Genomic DNA, 18101 nt, shown 5'->3' on the forward strand with positions numbered 1-18101 from the left:
CTTCATCTATGGAAATGCAGTGTATTTGCATTTCAACTCCAGCTTCATGAAAGCTTTACTCTGCTTAGCACAGTAGAGCCTGTGTGTGATCAAAGGAGTGTGCACCAAAGCTTTATCTCTTGTTGTTGAAACCTTTTTAAAGACTGCAGAAAAGTTTCTGCTTTCAAGACCCAGAAAAGTGGAGAGGGACACTACTTAGATTTGTAATTTTAAGATAAGTTTAATTTTAATTTGTAATTTTAAGACAAGAACTATATATGCACTCTGACATTAAAATGGTGACATTTTCAGGACACTGCTGTTCTTGATTATGAGACGCTCTGCCCTGTTTGTTACTGCCCAGCCCTGTGCAGAATGAAGCTAATATGGGTGATAGAAGTTGCTCTAAATTGATTGTATCTTGTGTTCATTTTGTATAAATGTAAACAATGATGCACGGTGCCGGGCAGTGGAAAACTTCTATTCATTTAGGGAGACAGGAGGAAATGGACCACATCATCAATCACATGTGTTTCCCTAGAATTGCATGCAAGTATGTAATTTAACCTCTGGATAAACAATTTTTCTGCTACAGTGGTGTAGGCTACTTGCTGTCACTGCACTACTAGAAGCTTCCTCCAGAACGACAGTGCTTTTGTGGTGAGGAGTTATTAATGTTCTTTTCATTAATCCTGAGAAGAAAGAACTGGAATTTACAAACAGGATAATTTACATTTTTTCCTCTGCTGAATCTTTGAAATGCCCTGTCATGACTTATTGTCCTGAACGGAATTACCAAACATCACTTTAGAACACATAGTTAAGGAAAAAGACTTTTTAAAGTCGTAGTAGTAACATGCTTACATGTTACATACAAAAGGTTTTCATAAAATCTTAGAATGTTACGATTAGTGTATTCCATTGAGAATTACTTGGGGAATGGATTTGGAGACTGAGATTTCCAGAAGACTACGCTCTTTATTGACAACTTTATTTCCATTAAAAGTACCTTATCTTGTCACCTAAATGAGGAAAATTGAATAAAACTTCCAATCACTGATCTGACACAAGTTGTCTGAAAAGAAAAACCGACACTTGTAAATTTGAAGTTGACTCTAGTGCTCATAAGTCTGGCTAGGAATTTATTTACTTTCCAGAGCTGAATCCATTGCTTTCTGAGGAAGTCCTCCCTTCTGGAATCATTTCTCTTGCTGGTGAGTCATGTTGTCAGGAGCCCAATTAACTCCAGTAAGATTACTTGTGTGAGTGCTCACTAGCATGCGTTAAAGTTGCACAAGAAGATTTCTACCATCTTTTTGGTGTCATTTCATTTTAGCATCACAGTTCATCAAAAATGACAGTGATGTATGGCAAATCTGTGAGGTCCTAATTTCATTGGCATTGAAAGTTTCCAAGTTGAAACACCACGTAAGAAATGCAGCAGACAGGTTGCCAGAAACTTCATAAAGCGTCCCACAGGGGCTGTGTACTAGTGACGACACCAGGCATTTGTTGTGAAGAACCTACTTTTAAAATAACTGTTACACATTTAAGGGAGGTACAAAGAGGGACTCTTATGTCTAAAGCACTTCAGGTAAATTTTACCTTTTATTTCTTATTTATTCAAACCATTTGAGATTATCTTTTTTTATATCCTTCCTTGCTCCTGCATCAGGTTTGCTACCTCATAAATCTGGTGTTGACTACCAAGGCAGGATCTTGGCTGAGGTTGCAGAGTATCAGAGGAGCTGTTCTGCCCTGTCTTCTGTGTCCTGTTGTTTGCCCAGTAGGAAGCAATCTGAAATGCACAATTGTTACCCAAAATCCAGAATAGATTTGGGGTGGGGATGGGGACGGGGGGCAGGGGAGGATTTAGAAAAGGAGCTGAGTCACCAGGGTAGTGAAATGTCTTTCAGAAGGGTTAATGGGTAGGAGAAAGAGCTGTAAAGTCAAGTTTTAAAAATGTGAAAACAATTTGAAATATAATGAAGTCCTATAGCAAGTCAAATATTTATCTTTTTACCAATTTACTTTGCTTGCAGTGCACACACCTTTTATTTTAAATACCACTTTGCTTACATCAACTGTTAGTTTTCTGGCAAATGGTCAATATGTCAGGAAACGTCAGCTGGCAGGAAAATTTTACGGGTGCACCTCTACTACATATGAAATACAATACAATGCAAACTAGCCAACAGAACATACTAATAAAGACAATTTTCTGCAGAGGCATACTTTTTTATGTATTCTTATTGAATACTCATTTCTTATGTTCTAAATTTCACAGAAGTTCAATTCTCAAAAGCTTTACTTCTTTTTGAACAAAATAACTGTTATAGCAGCCTTCCAGTACTTAAAAGTGGCCCAGAAGACAGCTGGAGAGAGGGACATTTTACAAGGGCATGTAGTGATAGGACAAGGGGGAATGGCTTTACACTGAAAGAGGGTAGGTTTAGATTAAATATGAGAAAGAAATTCTTTACTGTGAGGGTGGGGGAACGGGTTGCCCAAAGAAGCTGTGGATGCCCCATCCCTGGCAGTGTTCAAGGCCCGGCTGGATGGGGCTTTGAGCAACCTGATGCAGTGGAAGGTGTCCCTGCTCATGGCAGGGGCATTGGAACTAGGTGATCTTTAAGGTCCCTTCTGACCCAAACTATTCTAAGATTCTGATAGTCTTTTCCTATTAGTGCTTCTAGCTAATGTTCCTTAATGCAACATTTAGCTGCTTTTTCTGTCCATGATTAATACAGGAAAAATTAGGCAAAAGTACCAAAGGCTTTGTTAATGGTTTAGGATATTTTTCTTAATTTCTTTGCCTTGAAGGCTTTCTTTGTTGATTTAAATAGTAATGACTCTCTATTTATGTAGTCATCTAGAAATTATTATTAAAGTTTAAATGCTTGTTCAAATTGCCCAATATGTGAAGTCGGAAAATAATGCTAAAGGAGACTTGAAGTAGAATTTCTTTCTGCTGTGAAAGGAAGCAGAATTGAATGGAACTGATTAAGTACTAACACTTAGATAAATTTGATGCTCCTGTTACGCATGATGGATAATATTCTGTTTTCAGTAACAAGACTCCAAACCTTGTGATTGCTTCCTGAAAACTTAAAAAAAAATATGTGGTCTTCGTGGATATTCTGCCTGCACTATACATGTCTGGCATTTCTTTGGCTCTGTTATTATTATCAAAAATATTAACATGAAAAAATGATCTTTGATTTTATGAGGTGATCTGTTTATGCAACTTAAAATTCCGGATTAAGTTTCATGCAGTTTGGCCTGTAAAGTAATTAATAACTGTTTAGGAAACTGGCAATGACAAACCTATATAATTACTACTGTGTTCCTAATTACTATTTTGCAGCATACTCTGGCTCTTACATTTGACTCAGTTTTGAAGTAGGGCAGTAATTGCACTCTGCTTACGGTCTCCTTCAGAGTAAGGTCAGAGGCCATTATTTTATTCTTTTTTGAACGGTAAGATTCTGACATATCTTCAGAGTTGAATAAAATTTGAGAACTCTGATGGAAAATACTGCCTAGATTATTGATCCCAATGATGAATAGAAGTCAGCATTAATTTGAAATATCTTTCTCCCTTTGTTGAAGTGTATAATCAAAAATATAGATGTCAATGGCCCTTGCGCTAATGTGCATTTGGGAAGCTTATTCATAAACTGGTGACTTGTACAACATGAGTTCGTATTGTCTGTGGTAGAGCTAACACACACTGTGCAATGATTCTAGTTAAAATCCATCCTCTCAATGTAATGTCATAAAACTCCTGCTGCCCATTAGCAACCACTTACACATTCCTAGTTTACTGTTCAACTGTTTAACATGTCAACCTCTCATGACATATCTTGTCATTCAGGTGAGGAATTCAGAACACCAGCTATCTGCTTGCTACCTATGTTTGGCTGTAATTGTCAATAAATTATTTTATTGTTTACTACAAGCCTTCTGTCAAAATGGCATATTTCCTAATAGGCCATCATATGGTAAAAGCCTGTTTTATCTTGATATCTCATTCAAAAGATTTCACCTACAAAATGACACTCAGTACATTCATCACTGACTGACTGCAATATTCCGTTTTGTAAAGTTATTTCTTTTTCATGCTTTAAAAATAAACATATGTTTTTGTAAATACAGGTTTAACAACACTGTAGTTTTTCAAGAGAATAGAAGAGTTTTTCTGGGTCGTGGATCCCCTTCTACTTAGACTGCATTTTTGTCTGTATGACTAATTGTTTGACACAGGCTGTACTTCAGTCTGAAGAACTGGCTATACTAACTTAACTTATATTTTCTTCGCCTTACACAAACACTTGTTGCTAAATAATATTTCCACAATTTTGGCTGCTTCTGCTGTTAGATTGGACCCTACTACAACTTCCTTATTTGTTTTAGAAAATGACCCCGCAAATTCTTCACTTTAGCTAGAATGCCCAGCACAGGAGCAGGGACACCTGCAGGGATTTTGGCAAAGTCTACTGAGATATTTCCACTCCAAAATTTTCTAATTTCGCCTGAAGTTTTGTGGTTTGGGTTTTTTTTATATTTTCTGTTCAACTTGGATACTGTGTCCTATTTTCGTATCACATATCACTGAGCCATTCATCATTTTTATTAACTAGTAAAAATGAAAGTGACTTTCAAGCTCTGAACCAAGTTGTAATGAAAATAAATCCATTTTAAAAAGAAACAAAACCAACCAACCAACAAACCACTTGTGGCATTTGTACTACAAGAACCCATCACACAAGCCACATTACACAGGAGGTAGAAAAAAAGGAGGAGAGAGAAATTAGTTTGCTTTTATCTTAATTTTTGAGGGAAAGATGCAAATTGTTCAGTTAATTACAAATGCAGAAAAAAAACATGTGATAGGACTTGGCAGTCCTGGGTTAACAGTTGCACTTGATGATCTCAAAGGCCTTTTCCAACCTAAATGATTCTATGATTCTGTTACTAGACATAAGGAGGCTTATTCAAGGAGTAATAAAAACTCCTGTCCTGAGTGCAACTTCTGGTTTGCACTCACATGTGAAAATGAGTATAATTATTTTCATGTATCAGACAGTTTTTGCCTTGAGCTGTCAATTTTGCCAGCATATTTTGTTGGTCACACACCTACTTATAATGCCAATTCCAGCTACATTTTTATCCATAAAACTCTGATTCCTTTCTTCATCTGGTGTGTTTCCTCTCTAATTTGGAGTAGAAGTAGTCATTGTGTTCTTCTCATCAGTGCTTTTTCTAATTTGATTTTCAATAGCTTCTCTAGGGTATCCTTCTCAAAATCTTTTAAGACAGTTTCTTTGATACTTAATATAATCTTTTCTCTACAGTATTCTGAGACTGTGAATAATTCTCTTGTTTTGTTTATACTTTCATGCTGGAGAAGGTTTATAGACTTATTTCTGAACTCTGAGGTTTTTATTTTGAAGACTTGGAAAAAATGGCTTTCAGCCTTCTTATGTCATATCTCCAATAACTGCATCAGAGCTAAGCTGATATAAACCAAATTTAGATTGTAGTATTACTAGAAGTATTTGCAAGCCACTTCTGTTTTTCATTTTGGTTTGATATCATTCCCTTTGTTATACCAAAGCAGATCATGTATGCAAAAACCCCTAAATAAATCCACTAAACCAGTCACTAAATCAAGTAAAAGACATGGGAATTTATGACAGTGTTTAATTCACCAGAACTCACTTTTTCTGTTAATATTTTCAAATTTAACTTCTTCTAGATAGCTACCACTGTAATGAGGAAAAAGCTAAATGATATTTCGGGAACAAGGTGATGGACTGGTGCTCAACTCAAATACCAGAAGTCATGATATTAATTGACATGTGGACAATACTGAATCCTCATTCACTGGATGTGTAACCAGCTTTTTACTTTGGCATTTTTCTGCCAAAAGTACTGGCCAACAGTATAATTTTGGTAGTTTTACACAGGTAAAGCTAGAGAAGACTATTGGATTAGCTGAGCTAGCACCTTGTGTTTCAGTTTCTTACACTTGATCCAGTTTTATTTGTCTTCAGCCTAGTAATTTCTGGTTAACTGAAGGACAACTGTGAAAAGTAAGATATCCAACTGTGATCTGAAAGCAGCAATGGGTAAAGAATCATAATTTCCCTTGGTAGTTTATCCCAGTGGTTAATAATATTAAAACATAGAACATGTGACTTATTCTACTTTGAAAGTACCTGTCTGTAGCTTCCAGCTTCTGGTTGTATCCTTCTGTGCTAGATGTAAAAACTCTTTAGCCCCCGAGTAATTTCTCCACATGTCAGTACTTGTTTATGGTAATCTAGCCAGCTTTCCATTTTCCCTTTGAGAAGCCAAATAGATAGAGCTCTTTAACTTTTCTGTTAATGACATTTGAGAGCAGAAAATGTTTTTAAATTATTATTATCACTCTTAATCTTTCTTCTCTTAGTTCTTTTTTAGTTTTCAGCATCTTCTTAAGAAATAGATCCTCCCAAAGTCTGTGTAGCATTGCAGCAATGATCTAATGTGCAGGTACAAGTGAAATGGCCACCTCACTCCTAGGCTGTATTTCACTGTTTTTGTAACCAAATACCACATCAAACAAGTTTTCTTGCTGCGATGTCTCTTCTGACAGCTGGAGTTGTTCATCCACTACAATACTGAGATTCCTTCCAGAACTGCTGCTTTCTAGAACATGGTCCCCAAACCTCTACCTTGCAATCTTTTTTTTCTCTGAGTTAGAACTTTGCAATTTTTGCAGTGTCTAACTTTGCTAATTTATCCAGGCATTTTATTATTTTTACTCTGCTAGTATCATCTGCAGAACTTCTGGGCAGTAAATTTATGTCTCCTTCCCAGTCTTTGACAAAACTTATAAATACTAGATCTGATGTCTGGAGAAGCAAGATGTACTGTAAAGATACACTGTCAGTCTGAGCTGCTTCTTTAGTAATGGCTGCTATTTGTGATCAGTCAGTCTATATAACTATATAATATTGTATAAGTGCTGCTTGTCACTAAGTCAAACAGCTTCCAAAATTCTAAAGATATTTCATCTATACAAGTATCAGCCAAAGCTGCAATCTTGCCCAAAGAATGAAATCAAACTTGACATCTGTTTTCATATAACCATGTTGCCCAACATCAACATCTCTATTGTATAAAGCTGGACTGGTCTATGGCTGTCTAAGCGTTTTCATTTTTTCCTCTAGATATTAGCAATTGACCATCTGGCATTTTTCTTATTTCCCATGACATTGATAATTTGCCTGCTATTCCAAGATGTATTAAACATGAATATCGTTGGACCAGAGCTATCTGAAGATAGCTCTTAAGTTTTCAGTGCAAGTTAACTAAGCCATAAGCTTTTAAAATGTTCATCCCAAGATGAACTTCCACAGTTTGTGTGTTCAATAGTAGACAAGAGGTATTGCCTCCTCCTCCTTGTCTGATACTAGCACATTATCCCACTTTTTCTTCAACTGGGGAAAATAAATTACTGAAAAATACTATCCTTTTCTCTTTCATCATTAACAATTGTTCCACCTCTTAAATGTTGATGTGAATGTTGTTATATAAGAAGCAATGCAAACTGTTATAAAATAAAAATTATAAACAGTAATTTCAATCTTCAATAAACCTCTAGTCCTTTATGCTATATTCTATAAAACATTTATTCAGGACTTTTAATTTACACTGGTTAAATGTTAATTTTGGCAGTGCTGTTATTTTTAGTCTGATTTTTTTACTTCAATATTTCATGCATATCTTCCTGTTTTGTCTTCTAGATTCCTGTTGCTGTTTCACAGATAAGTTCAACCAACCACCCAGTGAAAGTAGGACTCTCAGATGCATTTGTGGTTGTGCACAGGATCCAGCAAATTCCCAGTATGTAGAATTGTAGTGGTGCTAATGGTTTGGAGGCTGACAAATGAGTATAAGCTGATTTCATCAAGGATGATTAGCTGCACAAATCACTTAACTAATTTCAGCTTGTTAATTCAAGTGTAATTTTATTTGCTTGATAATTCCCAATGTGGCTTTCTCTGTCATTGTTCTTTTGAGCTGATAAATTAAGTAAATAAAACTAAATGGCCAGCCAAATAATGTAAAGTTAAATTGTCAACCAGCATAATTTGGTATTCCATGAGATACTTTATCTGGAATATGTCTCCATATCCGTAATAGGGAAGAAGCAACCTGTTCAGAAAAATCATCTGTATCCAAAAAAAGAAGAACATCCAGGCTGGAAGTTCTTGAAACTTTACATTCTGAACTTGAAATTCATATATACGTTGTAGTGAGAGAAAAGAGAGGAGATGTTATTAAATAACATCTTGGGCTCATATAATTGCAGCAACAGTAATGCAGTAACATTTAATTTTTTCTGGCTTTAATTGTATTTTGTATGGCTTGACAAGAAATAAGTAGTAGGAAACCAAGTGTGATTTCCTTGATGCCTTGTTTTAACATACTCTGTACAGAACCCATTGAGATTGTTTAGCCATTAGAGAGTATGCTCACTTTCCAAGTCTGCTGGTTTTATTTACATGTTTGGAGCAAATTTACAAAGTTCGGGTTTTGATGTCCCCTAATAGCAGGGTGTAGATGAAAGAAGCTGTGCTTGAACCAGCCTCCTAGGACTGAGTCCAGGCATATTCTTCTAAAATGAAACCTGACAGAGGTATGGCACAGGTAGGGCTCATAAGGGCTGACCTGATCCAGCCCATCTCTAAGGTTGTCTGCAGATGGGGCTGACACTGGAGTTGCAGGTACCATTGCCTCTCAGCTTATCCCATCCCCTCATCACATTTAGTCGTTGATATGCAGGAGCATAAAGCGTGTAGATGTCTTGCCATGGGGAAGATGGAAAATTTCAGTACCATCTTGTACTTACTGTGTTGTGAACTCAGAGTAGTGTGAAGGAGGTTGGCATGCCCAGATTTCACTTAAGAGAGGCGTTCTTGGAAGAAACTTGTTTCTGAAGTATGATAAAGTAGTTGCGATGTGCCTATGGTTGCATGGATTGCTTTTGAGTGCTTAGGAACAAATGAATCTAGGCAACTGATTTCAGCAGTTCGAGTGATGTTTGTAAATGAATGATTTCAGTATTTCTGTGAGTCTTCAACTTCTAAGAGCTCCTGAAATTGATTCGGGTGGAAATTAGGTTGATTGACTTGTGCAAATGTTTTATCAGATCAGTCAGGTAGAAATTCATTCTAAGAGATACAAGTAGTATGCAGATCTTTTGGCATCAGCCTCCATCATCAAACAACACTAAAGGACTTATTCAGATTTACATATTTTGTATGTAAAATATATGGTATATGTGAGTCTTTATTCTAGTTTGAATGTTTCTTTCTGTAGCAATATTTCAGATAAGCAACTTGTTTTACGACCACTGCATAACATTGCTTTTGATGAATACACAGTTACTTACTAGTCTTCTGGGTTTAGTATTTCTGTAAACCTTTTTGTCACATGATACTTTCTCTTAAGTGAAGTGACTGCAATTACTAGAAAAGCTGTCTAGTGTTTCATCTTAAACTTAATCTTTTCATGAAGTTACATTAAGGAGTGGCAGATAAGAAGAATAAAATGTGGGTAAAGAGTCTAAAATGTGCAGAAACTGGTTTGATAGCATTATTTTGGTATTGCTGTATGTAATACGCTGCTTTTCTGCTTAATGACTGGTTCTGTGGTTGGTGGTAATTCATAATTTTGCTGGTTTGCAGCTTACACTAGAGTTAGTATTAATCAAGGAAACCATCAGTTCATAGTAGATGTTGGTCCATAGAGAGCCAGTGTCAGATGCTCTTAAATTGTGCATGTTCTTGCATTCTTGTTTTTCAGAGCTGTTAAATCAACCATGGCTCTAGTCAATTACTGAAAAAGCGATATGATAGAATTGTTGTATTACTTTATTTGTTAGCTTCTGAACACAAAAGAAGAATATAAATTGCTGGGGTTCTGTCCCAAAAGAAGGCAAAGTAGTACAGCTATTAGTTCTCACTTACCGCTTTAGCAAAGAGTTTTCCATCAAGAGAATCCAGTTCCCCTTTATGTTCTTGGCTAGTTATTAAAAAATAAAAAATAAAAACAAACTACAAAAAAAAGCCCAAAGAAACCTCTGACTACTGTTCCCTGTTTAAGTTTGGTCAGTTACCTTTGTATACATCTTTCCTTTGGAAAGGAAAGAGACATTAAGTGCAGCACAAACCTATTTGAACAAAAATACCCTCTCAGTTTTCAAAAACGTGGAATGTCTTTGGTGCAATCTGTATGTTCAGCATTCTAAAATTTCAGTCTAATAGCCCTAGTTCTACTGAAGGAATTTTGGAAGATTTAGAACTAACCATTTATCAGATTTTTTCAGATATACTGTCCAAAACACTAGTAATATCTTTTTTCGTACTTCTGAAAGGTGACTTCTAAAGCCAGGCAAACCTGTTTCATTCTGAGGAGAGAAAAACGTGCTTTTTGATCAGCTGTTTCATTTCAGAAGTGCATTTTAACAAGTGTTGAAAATCCTCTTGAAGATCCAAAAGCAAAAAGAAAGGATTTTCTGAACCTGCTGAAATGGAGGACTTTGAGAGTTTCATACCTATTTTTCTTAATGTGCTTCTACATATAAAGGCTTTGCAGTAACACCCCTTTTACCTGTGCCTAGAAGAATATATGTACCTACATTTTCTTCACCGTCTCTTTTAAGAGGTAGAGCACGGAGATGGGAGATTTTTGCCAGGTAGCTTTCTGCCTGTTTTCTAGATTTGATTTTTTTTTTTTCTTGACCTGCTACTACTGCTTATATATAGACAATGTCTTTGGGTTTGAGCCTTTTGTGGCTCTATTGCATCGATACAGATTGGCCACCATTTTATAGTTATATATATGTATAGATACGTATGACTGTATACACTCTGGAGGTGATTTGGAGCAAATGGTAATGTCTGAAGGGAAACGAATTTTTGCTTGACACCAAGATTAGAAACAGAAGCCCTAAATTCTGAGATTTATATGGCAGAAAAATGGCAAACTAATTCCATCAATTAATTTCAGAGGAAAAGTTTCTGCTTCTTCTACATAACTCAAGTGAAGTGAGCTAGGCTCTGGACCTCTGCTTCTGATTTGTCCGATAAGTTAAAGGGACCACCCTGGTTTCTTCTTCTTCAGAACAGCTGATCACTTTTACATTTACTATTTTTCCTATTGTAACAGAGACACTAAGAATGTTTAATGGATATCTTCCAGTTAGACAACAGATGATGGTGAAAGCAAAGCTGGGAAATAGCTTTACATGTTCTTCCAGCAAGGCTTCTCTTCCTTTCTTCAGCATCTTCACTGCATCAGGAAACTTGTCCCTGTCCTGTTGCAACGACCTTCTCTTTCCTATTCCCTCTTTTGTTTTTTCTCAGACATCCTTGGCATTTTGTTCTTGGTCCTTTCAGTTTCATATGGTAGCCTTTGCTTTCCCTGCTGCAGACCCCCAAGATCTCTCTCTAATATCATGACCATATTTCTTCCCCTACATGTTTCCTTTCCTTCTGGGTTGCTACATTTCTCTCCTTTCTTTCAGTGCTCTTTTCTCTTTTGTCTTTCAATTAGCTTTTTATTATGCATGAAGAAGAAATGACAAAGCATTTCCTGCAACCCACTATTTTATTTTAGCAATGAAAAAGCCCACCAGTAAAGCTTGCACAGAATGTGCTTTGTTTTCCACGAGAGCATGAAATACACTGGTAAGATGAGAGTGCCAGATTCAGGGAGTCTATACAGAGTTATTAGTCTTGCACTTACAGATAATGGCAAGGCTTTTCTCCACAGTGAGGCATACTTCATGATCTTGGCCTCTACTGTATTATGTACAGCTCTTTTAGGAAATCCATACCTTGACAACCCAACATTTAATGACACCGAAATTACTCAACAACACTGTGTACAAAAATGAAATTGTAGCTGAGTTACATGTTAGTAATATTCCAGTTTCAGTGCAATTAGTGCCACTCTATATGTAGTGTAACTCAGGCATGTAATTGTGACAACTCTGCATGTTATAACTGTTTGCTGAAGTTTTCTCTTCGGTTTGTTTACTGCAGTGAGGCCCCTGAAAGAACCTTAGCATCACCTCCCTGAGGTGTAAAAGACAACGAGGAGTTTATGTTGTGATATTTATTGTATAAAGGTGCAGCACCATCTGGGAAATCACAAAGTCTAATTTGCTGCTGCTTTACTGGTAATGTTGTCATTTACCTTTGTGAAAAGTGATCCCCAAAGTTATTGCTCTAAATTCACAGTATTTATTCTCGCTTTCCACTAGTGTAACTAATTCCACAGAGTGAGAGTTCCTCCAGCCCTGCATGTTTGCTGGCCCAAAAGGGTTTAGCCGGGCAGCTGGGTTCCTTGGCACTAGGTACCAGATTCAGGAACAGTGAGGGAAAGAGGTGGGCATGCTTCCAATCTTTGGTGGCCTAACAGCACTTCAGGGACTGGTACAAGGTGATTAAGGTTTAAAATGTTCTTGTTTTAGCCAAAGCCTTAACTGGCCGTCGACCAATCTCAGAATTAGGCAGTTTGGTGCATGGTGGCTTAAGGGGTTCAAGCATGTTTCTCACACCTTGAGCCTGTACTAAGAGCAGCTCAGCTGGCATCAGGAATTGGAGTAAATCTGAAAGGACATGGGAGAGTTCCAAAGTAAGTGATGTCTGGTAGGCACAGAGCATTGATGTGGAACAATTTTTTCTACGTTGTTGATAAAGTGGTTATTTTCAGAGCCTACTTCAGTGGTTTGCTTATTCACAGAATATATGTCTTTGAGGTGCATCTTCCAGGTTTCAAAGGATCTTTTTAGTAACTTTTAAGAGAACAATAAAATTAATATAATTAGGGAATCTGAATTTTGATCTAGATTCAGATGTGTGTAACAGTCAACGACCAAGAACAGTGTGGTGGGGGGTTGATTACAGGCATGTTTGATCCCAATGTCAGTGCCTCAAGAATTAACTAGTTAATGTTGCTAAGTTTAGCGATATGAAGCAATTAAAGAAAGATTGCTTTGACATTCTGACTCCCTTACCTTTTGTGGTGATGGCAATCAGGCATACCAGGCTGGCAAAATATATATTTGCATGAAGGTTTTATTCAGCCAGTGATGCTAAACAAAGTTTCTATCAAGGAAAGCCTGTGGCTGTATAGCACAGCAGCTATGTCCCACCCCTCTGCATCCCTTATATTTTTTGCAAATTGCTTGCAGTTTGAGCTGGATATGTTGCATAAGTTGTCTGTGTCAAATTGACTTCTGCGTAATCAAATGCACCTCTTGCCATTTGTGTTTTCTCTATCAATGAGATTTAAAAATGAAAGTGCAGCTGTATGAATACATATGGCCTTGCTTAGCAGCTTTTACTGGATATATGGCCAGTCTCAATTCCCTACAAGTCTTTCACGGAGACAGATTTTTATTTGTGTGAGCACATAATTTAAAAATTGACTTCTCCAACATTTTTACTTTTATCTGGGTTGCAGGTTTTAGCTGAGGAACGCTGTATGAGGAAAAGTGATTATGTGATGGAAAAGTACCAGAGATATTTTGCACCTGTTGGTTTATTACTAGCTACTGACCCTTCAGGTATTTTAGGAAGTCATTGGTGCTCTTCTGGCACTGCTCCATCTCCAGAGCATTCTCCCTACCTACTACATTTAGTAGTACAGATCTGGCAGTTCTGTTTCATAGAATATTTATATACCATTATTTAGTTTAATACTGTGATAAAATTACATAAAATGTTTTTTCGCACCAGAATCTTCCACATCTATAATTTACAGATCCAATCCATTGCTTAATCCCTTGAAAGGATTCTTTTGGTCGGCCTTCTGAACCCCCATGTTATCTCTCTAGGTCACTGAGGATGTACTTACTCAAGTAGCAGATGTTTTCTTCAGCTTTTTCTGCTGAAGTACCTTTGGCCTTGTCTTCAGAGATAGCACGTGTACATGCCACAGAAACAAACCAAAGAACTACTTTGGACTATGCTGTAAATTAAAACAAAAATAAAAAATAGTATCTGTTCTTCGAAAAAAAAAATATTTGTTTGAAAAGTGTTTGAGATAGTCAGACCTACAGAAAAGTAAAATATTTTCATGACTAGGAGAAGAATACATACATATTTTCTGAAATTCAGAACGAGGAATGGTACTTCAAAGTATATGTACATGCAAAGAGTCCTTTTCCCTTCCTCCCTTCCCTGTTAGACGTGATGTAATGCCTCTTTTCAGCAAAACGCTTGCAGATGATGCTTAAATTTTTATCTGTTTCTATATCAAATGTTTTCACTAGTTCTTGTCAAGATAAGGTGCATACTGAAGTATGTGAGCTTATAAACTCTTTGTGATTCTGCACTTGTACTTGTGTCTAAAAGAGCTAAATAGTATGAGACAAAGAAGAAGTTCCACTTGAGTGAAAGGCAATGTGTGTCTTGGGTTGGAGCAGGAGTGTGTAGAGAGGTTGAGGGGGAAAGTGTCGGGGGAGAGTATTCATTTTTCTGTTTTTCCTGTTGAGTGTAGCTATTCTAGCCTGGCTTTTTTTAAGGGGTTACTGGCTAAGAATTCTCAATAGGGAGGAAAAAGTGCATTTTGAGAAGCTAAGCATGGTGTGTTTCAAGTCAGACTTTCAAAAGAATCTATACCTACATGTTTTTACAGCCTGGCCCGGCAGATAAATTTGAACACTTGTGTTTCCAACCACCTGCCTTCAAGTATATGCAAAGCTGTTAGAAGGTGACTATGCAAATACCTCTCTGTATTTAGGTTTCTTACAGTAGATAGATCCCTCGTATGTAAACTCACCACCTGTGGTTGGCAGAGTCTTCTTTCTGAAGAAGAAAAGATCAAACCTGAGTCTCCCAGGTAGTGGGATTTAATGGTATAAACAGTCATGCTGAAATACACGAGTGGACGTTATTTTTTTAAATGACAGACTTAATTCTCTTATAATCAGTGTTTTTTATGAATTTCATGCACTGGGTGCAATAAAAGTGCCTGTGGACCCGACACACTGATTCTTACTGGATTTTTGGAAAGCCAGAAGCTCTGTATTTCTTGTCAGCCCTGTGAGGAGTCTGTTAGGAAAGGTTCAGAGTAAACAGGATTATAGCATACCAGCCTGTACCACTAGTGATGAAATGAAATGGAGTTCAATTAAAGTGTCAGCACCCACCATTTTATTTTATGTATTAATTTGCTTATTTTTTTGGACAGAAGGATAAAGATTTCTGTGGAAACAAATGAAAGCCTTCAGCATTGGCAGGAGCTCATTTCAAACACATTTCCTGATCACTGAGATTTGGCATGTGTTCTTATGGAACTTACCAGCCTAGGAGCATAAACCTCTCACTGCTGGCAAGAGATTTTCCTGACTTCAGCACAAGATTGGCCTTGTCTTGAAAACCCTTCCTGTCCAGTGGGTTTGAAGGAAATGGCTAAAGCATTTGCTGGGGTAAACATTTGGCACATGCCTGTATCTGGCTTTTAACTAGTTGAAGTGACTTTGTAGGTAAAACATAAAACTAGCTCATACTGAAAGAGAAATCTGCTATCAGGAGAGGTGAAGCCATAGCAAAGTCAGCTTCAAATAAATGACAAAGTTGCTGATTTGGAGCTAAATAGAAATATTATTTTCTGAAAGCTAGACACTGGCTACCTGTGCCTGAGAGCTTAGTCAGTGAGAGAGGGCAAAGAAGCTGCTTCCCCCACAGCCACCCTGGCTGAAGCAGGAGAGAGTTATCCTACACATGACACTCTGCTTCTGCCTCCCCATTCCTCCTCAGATTCACGTCTATTCCAACAGACACCAAGAGCCAGACGGTTATTTTCTGTGTGGTGTATGGGGTATTCACACAGCTGTACTTATAGAGGTTGGCCATCCTGCTTTTCTTAGAAGGCCTTGTCCACTTGAACTGAGAGGCACCTTAGCCACAACATACACTGCTGCACTTTCTCTCTTCCCTTAAAAATTAGTATTTACTGCTTTATTGATTTTACTTAAGGTTCTGTTTTCTGTCTGAAAAACTCCTACAACATCCTGTCAAACAAGAGATTGCAAAAAACACTTTGGATTTGATGCTGTGTGATTGCTTAACAGCTGGGGAGCCCACGTGAGCCCACTTCAAGCTGCAGAAACACAACCCTTATACCAAGCAACAAGGTGTACCCTAATCCATACAGGGCTGGCAACACAGAAGACTACTGAAGATAAGAGTTTGTGGCTGTCTACAATTCCTTTTCTTCTGTTGCATGTAGACTCAGACCAGCCATTGACCCTCATAGTAACCTTTGCATGTCACTCTTTATTCCTGCCTGGAATGATTCCACAGGGTCAGTGATTGTATTTAGCATTGATTTCAATTAGTTTAGCAGACCTTCAAAAAAGGACATAAATTTGAATCCAGTGCACCAGAAAATCATCACTATTGTGTCAGATTGGCCATATAGGCTGTAGTTTTAGTTTGCAAATGTACAAGCTTACCAGTCTGCATTGCAGCTGTGCACTTAAAATCTGGGATATTCAAAATACATGACAGGATATTGATCTGGAAACAAAGAATTTTGTGATTTTTTTATTATTTTTTTTCCCCACTTATCTTGTGCTTAGGTCTGTGAGTCAAAGCCAATAAGAACAGTGCATTGACTATGTTGAATTTCTGTTGTGAGAAACTTAGGTGCAGTCAGCTTGTGTAAAGATTATGCATCACATTGGCTGTTTAGGAGGGCTTGTCTTCTTTAATATAATGTTATAATACGAAAAAATGTTCTAATGCATCTAGATGTGAGCTAGCTTGTAGCTAACAAATTTGATTAAGCAATGAAATAAGTTTTGTTTGCACATCTTGACAAGAACTGACAAAGTGAGCAAATAAAGCATTTCTCTCAAGCCTGTAAGCTGAGAAATGTCTTAGGAAAGCAAGTATCTGAAATAGACTCTAAAATGTCTGGCAGTATACTCTCTAGAATTTCTGTCTAAATGAATGACTAAGATGCTTGAGAGCACACTTAGTGTTTTCATAATCCTTTACCAGGAACAGGTGCCTATTCTGTCCGCTCTGATGATTTATCAAGTGAAAAATGATCAATATATCTATATGTGTTCCTTCATAATGTCTAAAATTAAAAATGTTCTTGAGGAAAACTTGCGCCATGTATACACCTAAGGAGCAATGAGTAATCATTACAACCACTCTTTTTCACGATCTACAGACTGCAAAATAGTAAAATGTGAAAATATTTTTATTTTTCTTTCCTGGTAGATGTCCGTAGAAGAACAATTTATGAGTACCACAGGGTGGAGCTACAAATGTCAAAGATTACCAATCTCTCAGCTGTTGAAATGATACCTCTTCCAAGTAAGTAAAACATAACGTGGACAGGAGCCAGATCTGGGAAGGACACCCCCACTGCCCTCCCAGCAACACACACCCAATTTTAAATATTTTGTTTCATCTGTGAACTTGGAATCACAGACAGATTCATTTACCCTCTCAGATTTATTCCCAAGATGGATGATGCATTATCCAGTGCATCTTCATGTATCTCGAGTTAGTTTATAGGTATGTAACTCCCAGCAGGTTTTGAATGAAATTTGTGCCAAATCATTTTTTTTAGAAGAATTATTATATTGACTTTAAATTTGTTTCCTCAAGAAAAAAGAACAGTTTTCATGCTTGCAAGGCAAACACAAATTCTTTTGTGTGCTGTGCATCACATTGCAAAGAATATTCCCAAACACATTTTGCAGTTCATCTGCCTCTTTTGTCCAAGGTAAAACTACATTGTTTAGAAATCTCTGGGTTTAACTGCCAGCTGTACTACTGTGAAAAAAATGGAAACAGCTATTTTTCTTTTTTTTAATCTAATTGTAGTTCTTGCACACTTTCCTGCCAGTCATATTATCTGCTTGTGTCTGAATGTTAGCAACACCAAGGAAAGTGGAGCCAGGGAAGAAGGAGATTTAAGGAAATATTTAGTATTTGACAAAAAGGTAAAGATTTAGCAATGCAACTCAATGAACAAATGTAGAAGTCGGAATACATATAAAAATGGAATCCTACAGATAAAATACACCT

The 18101-nt window shown here is 37.1% G+C and overlaps 1 protein-coding gene across 1 annotated transcript in view; it reads left to right on the top strand.

The window, feature by feature from the left end:
• The window catches only part of PLXDC2 (plexin domain containing 2), a 271467-nt gene that overhangs the window by 202023 nt on the left and 51343 nt on the right, over positions 1 to 18101 (top strand). Inside the window, exons 7-8 of the mRNA XM_055805874.1 lie at positions 7776 to 7875; positions 17286 to 17381. Of these exons, the coding sequence (XP_055661849.1) occupies positions 7776 to 7875; positions 17286 to 17381 (196 nt within the window). The remainder of the gene's footprint in view (positions 1 to 7775; positions 7876 to 17285; positions 17382 to 18101) is intronic.

Source organism: Falco peregrinus, chromosome 5 (genome assembly GCF_023634155.1).
Source record: "Falco peregrinus isolate bFalPer1 chromosome 5, bFalPer1.pri, whole genome shotgun sequence".
NCBI classification, from domain to species: domain Eukaryota; kingdom Metazoa; phylum Chordata; class Aves; order Falconiformes; family Falconidae; genus Falco; species Falco peregrinus.